Raw genomic sequence first — 10,412 nt, forward strand, 5'->3', positions numbered from 1 at the left:
TTTGGTGTCTGTCAGGCAGCAGCGAGTGTGAGCTGCTCAGGAGCTTTGTTGGGTGCAGGTGTTGGGGCTCGTGGCTCTGCCCAGCGTGCCCTCGGTGGCCACTGGCTGGCAACGGGTCCCACTGGCTTTGGGCAGCACCTCGGAGCTGCTGGCTCTTGGTGGCCAGCCCGTGGGGGCCCGTGAGGGTCCTGCAGGGCTCGTACCTGGCCTCGGGGGCGAGCTGGTGGGAGCAGATCGTGGTGGTTTCCTCACTGCTGGGGGGTGATTGTCCTGGCTGTGGATGTGTGTGGAGAGGGGTGTCCAGGGCTCCAGGGCGTTTCGGTTCCTTGGCTTCTCCCCTGTGTGTGTGTTTTGTTTCTGCTGGGCCAGGTTAGTGCTGGGGCACGGGAACGTTCAGAGGGACAGGGTGGGTGAGTCTGGCTGAGGGGAGCAGATCGTGGTGGTTTCCTCACTGCTGGGGGGTGATTGTCCTGGCTGTGGATGTGTGTGGAGAGGGGTGTCCAGGGCTCCAGGGCGTTTCGGTTCCTTGGCTTCTCCCCTGTGTGTGTGTTTTGTTTCTGCTGGGCCAGGTTAGTGCTGGGGCACGGGAACGTTCAGAGGGACAGGGTGGGTGAGTCTGGCTGAGACTCGTGTCTGGTGTTGGGGATGTTCAGGGTAGGTCTTGATGCTCCTTCTGAGCAAGATTTGCTTGGCTGTCCGAGTGTTTTCTTGCTCCTCACCAGGAGGAAAGCTAATCAGACAAGCATCTGTCTCCCAGCAACTTGCATAATCTTTGTGTGTGAGTTGTAGTGGTCCAGCCCCACGTGATGGAGCCTGAAGTGAGAGCTGCAGGACATCCCTGCAGGAGCTGCTGCCCTCCCCGGGGGCTGCTCCCACCAGCGTGGGGGCAGGAGCTGGGGGTGTGCTCCTGGAAGGTGCCCCCAGGGCAGAGGCACTGCTGGGTGACCTCACACAGTCCCTCCCTCAGATGCCCCCAGCTCTGAGGGGTGAAGAGCTGCCCGTGTTTCTGGGCTGCCTGAAGCAGCACAGGGACCCGTGGCTCTAAAGCAGTGTCCTGGTGCATCTCCTCACCCTCGTGTGTGAAAGGGATCACTTCACACAGCTCTTCTCACCTGTCTCTTGGCCAGGGCCTCAGGTGCAGTGGGTGCCTGAGGTGTCTGAACCTCCACAGCACCTTGGAGCCCTTGGTGCACCAGAAATAGAGCGATCTCACACCAGCTTATCCACTTAGAGAGACCTGTGGTTGCACAGCTGCGCTTCCAGCTCACAGGACTGATTGTAAATCCACTAAAAATAGACCTTATTTAACACTAGTCTTACACCTTCCCCGTCAAAATGCTTTTAATTTTCCTTTCTGACCTGCACTGTTGTGTTTTGTATTCCTCTCAGTGTTTCTGAGAGTCCCAGGCTCCTGCAGAGCTCTGGCTGTGCACATCCCATACCACCAGCCTGGAAAGGTCCATTTGAACACCCAGGGCCACAGGGCATTCCAGCAGTCCTGTCAGGGCTGAGGTCTGGTCGATTAATCAGGGGAGTGATTAATCAGCTTCCATGAGGGATGCAGGACCCCTGACTACCAGTATAATAAGGAGAAAAAGCTCTTGTCTGGGGGCAGAGGAGAGCTGATGTTTTAAGCTGTGGCTCCTGCTGGAAGGTTAACACAGCACTGGTGGTGTTGGGATGGGGACTGGTGCTGGAGGCTGGGCTGCTGTGCCTGATCCTCCAGCATCTTCTCTCCCCCAGTTCTCCCTCTGAACAGCCTGTAGAAGCTGCTGATTGGGAATTGTTCCCCTGAGCACAGATTCTTTTCTCTTTATGTAAATGCTGGTTCGTGCTCACTTTCAGGCTGTGTATCTTGCTGCTGTGTCTGTCACTCGAGAGAGGTTTAATAGGCTGGGAAGAATTCCCTTATTTTTCAGATCATGTTCCATCCTGTGGCTCTGGTGCTTGGCTGGGGAGTGCTGAGTTTCCCTTGTCAGCTCTGCTCCCTGGAGTGACAGGGTGACAGCTCGTGGGGAAGCACAGGAACATCATAACCTAGGGAGGGGTTTTGATTAGCAGAGGAAGAAGTGTGATGCAGCTGTATCAACTCAGGATTAAAATCTACTCTCTCTGCATATAGCTTATCACTTTCTTTTGATCTTTTCTTTAAACTCTTGGTGTTTTCTCTCTGTTTTGTGAGAACTACGTAACCTGAGACATTTCTGTCCTCTGCCAGGTTAGCACCACTGACACTTATGGTCATCCAGCATCTGAAAAACACACGTTGGGTGGACAGGAGTTGGGAAATCCCTGTCCTCAGGGAGCACAGCTTGGGGTGTCACTGCAGTGACACGGGCTGGGCTGGTTTGGAGAGGCAAAGGGTGCTCTGCACAGCGGGGTTTCTTTGTGACTGTCCCGTTCCTGTGACTGCAGAGGGCAGAGCAAGGCTCTGCACCTCCCCACGGTGCTGCAGTGACTCAGTTCTAGATGCTGCTGAGGTCAGTGGGGCGTTTGGGTTCCCCCAGTGGCTCCTCGTGCAAGTCAGAGCGAGAGGCAGCAGCGAGTGCTGGTCCTGCAGAGCCTGGGGCTGGGACTGCACAGGGCTGCACCGACCCCTGAGGGGAATTCAGACCACAATACAGTCAAAAAGTCCCCGAGTGAGCAGCCCTTGCTGCTCTCTTGCCCCTCCCAGGCCAGGCCCTGTGCCTCGGAGGTTCTGCTCCATCAGGGCCAGAGCTCTGGAGTTTGGTGTCTTTGGCATGAGGCAGCTGCAGGGCCATCAGTTCCCAAAGAGACATCACTGCTGCTTTTCCTTGGAAGGCAAGAAGTCCAAATCTTCTTTGTGTCTCTAGGCATATTTTTTGTCCACATCCCTTACTGCAGTTTTGTCATTTTCCTGGCTCTTACCCCTGTTACCCTTCTTGAGATGGAGCAAAGAGCTGAGGGCAGTGATCCAGGGCAGGTAGGGTGGCAAACTGTGCAGCTGTGCAGTGGTACTTTTATTCTTTGAAGGATGCCAGCTGCCCTGGGGAGAGGCAGAGGGGTGCAGGGGTTTGCATCACTGGGGGTCACTCTGCTGCACAGGGTGGAAGGTGCCATGTGGCAGCAGCTCAGCCTGGTGTGTAGTGAAGTCTGTGGGGAAGCTGCCACTGGTTTCACACTGTGGAGCCAAGGCCACATTCTGCTGCCTTTTCTCTCCTTTATGTTCATATTTCAGTTAATTAGGGTCCAGGCTAGGGGAAGCTTTCTGTGGTGGCTTACCCTGAGCTCATCTTGAGGTAGCCTGACATTTTTAGTGTTTGTCTTTTGTGGGTGGATACAGTTTTAGGAGGGGTGTTGTTGGACCTGTCCACAGCGTGTGTAGTCCTGTGGGGGCAGGAGCAGGTGCTGTAGTGACACATGTTCTTCCTGTCCTTTCAGGTGCTGGAAAATTACTCGGATGCTCCTATGACCCCAAAACAGATTCTGCAGGTCATAGAGGCTGAAGGACTGAAGGAAATGAGGTTAGTATTGATGATCTCCTCTATAAGGTAGCGTGGAGCAGGGGGGAGGCTGCCTGTGAGGCTTGTGCTGTTTCATGCAGTCCTGCCTCCTCTCCAGCCCACTTTCCTCCCTCCTTTTTTCTCTTTCCAGCAGGGTAATTTCAGATGACAGTGTAGAGACATTTATATACAGTTTGTGGGGTTTTTTTTTCTTTGACAATAACTGGAAGCTGCTCCTGGATTTTTTGATAGCACAGAGTCCTCATCATCCCTCTATTGTAAAATCAATGCCTACTGCAGGTCAGGCTCCTGCATTGTGTGGTACTTGCCACTTAGCTGTCTGGTTCTCTCCTAAGTAGCTCCCAGTAGTTTCTGCTATTGTGACTCTAGTTGGAGAACAGTTTAAGTTTTGTCTCCTCTGATGTGTCATTTCTGGAGCAGACATTACGTTTTTGGAGACTAAAAAGTGTCATCTTTATTTTATGTTACTACACTGGCTTCTGCTCAGATTTCCAAGCACTGAGAGTGCAGCTCAGGCTGTTGTGGCTCTTGACAACATCTGGAGGAGAAGCCCATCCCCATGGGGGTTTCCTGTGGGAAGGAGCCTGATGTGGAGCCTTGGAAGTGGCAGGAGCAGGAGACTGTTCTCCTTGGTTGAGTTCCTGGGAACTTCCCTCTGTTTCTGTGACAGCAGTAGAGAAGAAACAGGGTCTTGCAGACCAAAGCAAGTAGGTAACTGATAGTGCAGGTGCCTTGGCTAGTGCTGCCTGGCAAAAAAAGCAAGTTTGGCTACCAAAGGCAGCTGGAGCCCCTGGCTGCTGCCTGTTGATTGCCCTGTGGGGAATCAGATGCATGGTTCCTGGTCTTGCTGCCCCTCACCTTGATCCTGGGTCCTGTTTTCCACTGTGTTTCTCATGTTTCCTGAACCTGCACTTTACCCAACTACTGAAGGCAATAAATTCACTTCTGGGGGCTAACGACTCGAAATGCAGCTTGTCCCTGCTCCTCCTTTGTGTGTGAAATGGGGAAGGAGCTGGGGTGGTTTGAGTTGTGGAAACCAGTGATTCCTGCAGAGGTGGTGCTGTGGGACTGGCCGTTTGGAGCTGCACTGACACTGGAGCTGTTCCAGCCCCCAGGGATCAGCTGCTGGTGTCCCTGCTGGGGGGGTCATCCCTGGTTGGGGCACAGGCCATGGGCTCACAGCTCTGAGCAGAGTTCAGGCTGCCTTTTAACGAGGACCTTCAGGTAGCTTGGCTTTAACCAGTACCCTGCACCTCCTTCCATCAGTCCTGCAGCAGGTACAGGAGGTGTTGCAGAGGCTGTCCTCTGCCAGGCAGTAGCTTTAAGAGAAAACTGGTTTCTTTGGAGTGTGACTGTTCACAGGATACAGGCAGGGATCCTGCCTGGCCAAACACACCAGGGGCTTGCACAGGAGCCCTTCCTGAGACTCCATTTCCTGAAGGAAATAGCTGGGTGGCTTGAGATGTTTTTCTCTTTGAATCAATGCTGAATTCCCTGGTCTGGGGGCCGTGCTGGTCTGCTGGCAGGGCCAGGTTCTGTGTGGGGGACACTGGTGGTCCTGCATGGATGATGCTTGAGCCAGGGCGCTCAGGCCCAGCACCATTGCTGAGTTCTAGCTCCCAGCAGAGTTTTAACTCTTTGGGATTATCTTTTTTTACTCATTTTGGGGAAAACTGTTTATTTTGCCATTCTGAGGAGGGGTGCTCTGCAGCTGGCTAGCGTGCTTGGAGCACTTGGTTCAACACTGAAGGGAAAACACTTGACAGAGGGCTGGAAATTTTTTAGTATCTGAAATTGATACAGGGTAATTTTGTCTTACGCTCAGGCTCGTGAAGTAACGTCCAAAACCCAAGTGCATTCAGGCTGGAAACAGAAACTGGTTTCAGTTTTCGATTTGAGGATGATTTTCTTTGAAATATTTTTGTCTAGATCCAGTTTTCAGTTTCACTTTTAATAATGAAATTGATTCTGCTTTAATGTCTCCCCCAGGTAACTTTCTGCCAGTACGTTTGGGACTTGGTGGAAAACACGAGGTTACGTGGCACAGAAGTTCCCTCAGAGCAGCGTAGGATGGTTGCTTGAACCAGGGAGTTACGTGGGACTGGACAGATGGGTGCTTCAGCCTTTTCTGATCTGACTCTGCCAGTGCAGGGTCTGTGACATGTCAGGGAGACCTTCCAGGAGCACGCCCACGTGCGACTTAATGTTGGTTTTGTTTACACCTTTTCACCACTGAATAAATCTGGGGTTTTTGTAAAACCAATCCAGCTCTGAAAGTCACAAGCAGAGAAAGGGAGGAAGCAGGTAATAGTTAGAAAGGTCTAAAAACAGCTGAGGGTAACTCTAAAACTGGTGTAAGGTTTCCTGTTTTCGGCCGAGGGTTCGCTGTGGCGTGGGGGCCGATGTGAGGGTCAGAAGGGACAGCAGCCCCAGCTCTGGCTGCAGCACCCATCCCATTGGGCCTCCTCCCTGCCCCCTGGCAGCCGAGGGGTGCTGCTGAACGGGCCCCTCGGGGCTGTGCCCTGGAGTGCTGCCCCTTACAGCTGTTGTCTGTTCCAGCGGCACGTCGCCCCTCGCCTGCCTCAACGCCATGCTGCACTCCAACTCCCGGGGAGGCGACGGGCTCTTCTACAAGCTGCCTGGGCGCATCAGCCTCTTCACGCTGAAGGTGAGTGCCCAGCTCCTGCCCCAGCTGAGGGCTGAGGTGTGAGCCCAGCTCCCTGGGCATCCCTGGGGGCCAGACCGGCCCCCAGCCCCGCGGGAGCTGCGCGTGCGGCACGCCGGAGCCTCGTGTGAACCAGCATCTGGAGTTCAGTGTTTGGTCAGGGCCCTGCTCAGCCATGCATGGTGAATTCCTTTTAAAAAACACCTATGATTTTTGAATCACACAAGCGAAACAGATCCTCTTATTCCAGTACTTGGTGTCCAGGTCAGGTGGCTGCTTATCGGTGCAGTCCCCCCTGCTCCTTTCCTGCCAGCCTCCAGGGAACACGGCCAACCAGCAAATTAACCTGGTCCAGAGCCTGTAGCTGCAAGTAGAATCTTGACAGGAAGACATATATTCATTCTTCTGGTCGGTTGTTTTGCCTTCCACTGCATTCTTTGTGTATTTAGGATCACCATTTTTCCCTGAGATCTTGAGGTGTCTCTGGAATGTTCTTTAGTTTATTGTCCCAGTAATCTTAAATGTTGAAAATGTTTCTGGTCTTAGGCTTCTCTTTTGCATTGTTGTGTGCTGTTGGATTCCCTGATAAATACCAGTTTGATGGACAACAAGAATCTCAGCTATTTCATTTGCATCTTCTTTCCTGCTGTCAGAAAATTTTGTTGAACTGCCATATTTTGCTGAAAACAGATGGAATTGAAGTGGTTTTGATTATGCAAGTAGTAAATACATCTTTTAAGCTTACTGGCTCAGTATCTGGCTACTCTGATGCTGGCTGTTCTTTCACAGTAAGAATGAGATACTTCTTTTTACTAGAAACTGCTTGCAGAAGTGTGACCATTCATTAACCTTATGCATTTTGGCTGAGTTACTTGTCTGGGAGGTGTCTGTGACGTGTGCTGGTAGTTCAGATGACTTCTTTTCCACCACAAGACCAAATGTACTTTAAAATATCTTTCTGCGTCCAAGGATTAAAACAGGGAAGGTGAAAAAAGAAAATCAGTCTTAAAAACAATGTCCCCTAAACCATCTGTTCTCGTTGGTTGGAGCCATGGTGGCAGAGGGAGGACTGTAGCCACCCCAGTTCTGTTTGCCCGTGTAGAAGGACGCCTTGCAGTGGTCTCGGAATCTGTCAGTGCCAGAAGGGGAGGAGCTGGAGGACACAGCAGACGCAGAGAGCTGCGAGTCCAACGAGGCGAGCACTGTGAGTGGGGATAACGATGGTAAGTGTCCAACAACCTCCCTCTTAAACCAGAGGATCTCCTTCTGGCTCTGACTGAGTGCCCTTCTCTTCCAGTGTCTCTTGATGAAACCTCCTCTAACGCCTCGTGTTCCACTGAACCGCAGAGCAAGGGACCCGCTGCTACCAGGGAGAGCTACAGAACCGCCTCCCAGGTAGGGAGAAGTGGGACTGATGGGAGGCATGGAGCCTCTGGGGGGAGCTTTCATTACTGTGTGATGGTTGGGTGAACGTGACAGGCTAGTTCTGCAGAGGGGTCTCAGAGTTATGGGGCTGCCTCCTTAGGTGAGGGGTTTGCAGTATGGGCAAGGATCATGTACAGGATGGTAATTTTGAATTCTCTGCTAGTCAAAAGTGTAACGACACCTGAAGGTTTACCAGAGAGCTGAGTAGCTCTTTAACTGGGGAACGTGCTGCTAAGAAGACTGTTTTACCCCTCTGTAATATCTTGGTTCCTCTGTTCTGTTTTTGGTTTCTCTCTGGGCTGCAGACAACCAAACAGAAGAAGAAGACGGGTGTGATGCTGCCACGTGTCGTCCTGACGCCGCTGAAGGTCAACGGGGCACACATGGAGTCTGCCTCTGGTGAGCACAGCCCTTGGCCTGGGGCTGCTGGTGGCAGCACAGGCAGCTCTTAGCCAGGAGACCCCAGTTAGCTGCAGGTTTGCCTGAGGACTTCTGTAACACTCGATGAGAACACACGTGGCTGTAGAGTTGTGTTTAAACCCATCAGAGTAGTTGGCAATACCCTGTAACAGCGGGTCTGTTATTGTCGGATAATTCTTCTGTGTTCAGCTGCTCTCCAAGTTGGGCTTCTGCTGTTGTGCTGTTCTTTGCCTGTTTTTATGAAGTTGTTTTGATTTTAGGCTTTGCAGGAAGACACGCCGATGGGGAGAGCAGTAGCACGTCCAGCAGCAGCAGCAGCTCTCTGGCCCTGTGCAAAGCCACCTTGCGTAGCAGAACAGAGATAAACAGGGACCCTCCACAGCTTCTGAGAGGTATCCGAAAGCCCGCTGCTGGTAGGTGCTGCTCACTGAAGTTAGAAGAGTAATTGGCCAAAAAAGCAATTGGCAATGTTGAGGTCTGTGTATATTGGAGGAAACACCAAGGTGCAATTCCTGCAGAAGGCAGGTGATGATCTGGAGGCTCACAAACCAGACCTCCCTACCTGAACGTTAGAGAGGCAGTTGTTTAAAGGTTTGTTGGCTCTGAAGAGCAGCATTGAGAATTGTACCTGAGTGTGACAGAAGTGTGACCTTGTAGCAAGATTCTAGATGCACGTCTATTAATTAGTGTGCTTGAAGAGTCTTTCTTCATACCTGAGTGCCACAGGCTTTCCTCATATATCTCGCTCCTTTTGCTGTAGTAGTCTGATGTGAAGCTCTCTACCTGTAATGCTGAAGTACTTTTATATCACAGTGTTCATTTCTTTTATTTGCCTTTCTTTAAACTACAGGGCAAATGAAACGAAACCGGGGTGAGGATATTGACTTTGAAACACCTGGTTCCATTCTGGTCAACACCAACCTGCGAGCTCTGATTAACTCCAGAACCTTCAACGCGCTCCCGTCGCACTTCCAGCAGCAGCTGCTTTACCTCCTTCCTGAAGTTGACAGACAGGTATGAGGGTGCAGCTCGGGCTGTTGTCCCTTCCCTGCGTCACCCCTGGCTTGCAGCAGGGCTGGAGATGTCCCCTGCTTGTCCCCTCAGGTGGGGGCAGATGGGCTGATGCGTCTCAGTGGCAGTGCTCTGAACAACGAGTTCTTCACCCACGCCGCGCAGAGCTGGAGGGAGCGACTGGCTGATGGTGAGTGCCTTGCTGCAGGGGTGGCTGGAGAATAGGTACCTGTTTGATGGGTATTTTTGGTTTTCTTTTACAGTTAACAGGCATTTAGCCCAGCTTTGCAGTGTATCCACCTATGTCGCCCCAACCTTTTCTTTCCTTTAAATCAAAGATGCTTGTGTCGCCCCAACCTTTTCTTTTTCTTTCCTTTAAATCAAAGATGCTTTCCTTCGGTGCCGTGGCACCCTCAGAAAGAAGTGGTGGAGGTGTAGAGTGGTGCCAGACTTATCTTCCCTTAAACAGTGGCCTGTGTCTGGTAAAACAGGGATTTTTTCCAAACTTGCCTGAAGCTGTGTGACCATTGCCCTTACGGAGTGGCAGGCAGCATGGGGACCCACAGCAGGGTGGAGAGTGGGGCAATGACAGAAAATCTGTCCTCTGAATATACAGCTGCTGTGCTCTTAAAACACACAAGATTGTATTTACAGAGTCAGTTTTGTTGGGAACTGAATTCCAGTCTCGTTTCCATGTAGGTGAATTCACCCACGAGATGCAAGTTCGAATTCGGCAGGAGATGGAAAAGGAAAAGAGAGTGGAGCAGTGGAAGGAGAAGTTCTTTGAGGACTACTATGGACAAAAGTGAGACATGTTACCTCATCTGTCCTGTTTGTCTATGCTTATGCAGCTGGCAGAGTGTATTGGTGCTTGCAGGGGTAGCCAAGAAGCAGCAGCATAAACTCTGGGAGAATCCAGGTTGTGGGGTGAATCCAGGGAAATCCGTAGCGGGATTGGCTGGGACACAGCAGGATTTTGTAGCCCATCTATTCTGTTTCCAAGACAAGTTAATCTTGTTTTCCATCACAAATCTTTACATTTTTTATCCTCATTCCCTGGGACAGTCCTGCAGGATAGCAAGTGTGCAGGTTCTCTCCCTGCAGGCTGACCTAGCGAGGTTCTTTTGAGTCTCTGCTTTGTTCCTGCGCGCGGCGGCGGCAGCGCGGCCGCGAGGTAAAGACCAAACGCTGAACTTGGGATGGGCTTTAGCTTTTAGCAGGTTTTTACTTTTGCCTCGCAGGTTGGGCCTGACCCAAGAGGAATCCCAGGAGCAGAACTCGGCGCAGGAGGACGCGGAGAACAGGACAGGGCTGGCTGGGAAGGGGGAGGCGAGGCTGCCCCGCGGGCCGGCCACGCGCCAGAGGGACGGGCGCCTGAAGAAGCGCTCCCGCACCGAGCTGCGCTG

General features: G+C 52.0%; 1 protein-coding gene across 1 annotated transcript; it reads left to right on the plus strand.

Annotated features, from left to right (window-relative positions):
* Positions 1–58: 58 nt before the first annotated feature.
* On the plus strand, positions 59–10,396 carry LOC103767902 (putative Polycomb group protein ASXL1; the record flags this gene model as incomplete). The annotated part of the gene is made up of 11 exons (XM_008935035.1): positions 59–223; positions 3,403–3,485; positions 6,045–6,153; positions 7,253–7,373; positions 7,448–7,545; positions 7,881–7,974; positions 8,256–8,408; positions 8,846–9,009; positions 9,100–9,196; positions 9,706–9,811; positions 10,248–10,396. Coding segments are annotated over 11 exons (1,339 nt in total), but the record flags the coding sequence as incomplete, so codon positions are not given.
* Positions 10,397–10,412: the final 16 nt, after the last annotated feature.

Source organism: Merops nubicus, unplaced genomic scaffold, assembly GCF_000691845.1.
Source record: "Merops nubicus isolate BGI_N331 unplaced genomic scaffold, ASM69184v1 scaffold28712, whole genome shotgun sequence".
NCBI classification, from domain to species: Eukaryota; Metazoa; Chordata; class Aves; order Coraciiformes; family Meropidae; genus Merops; species Merops nubicus.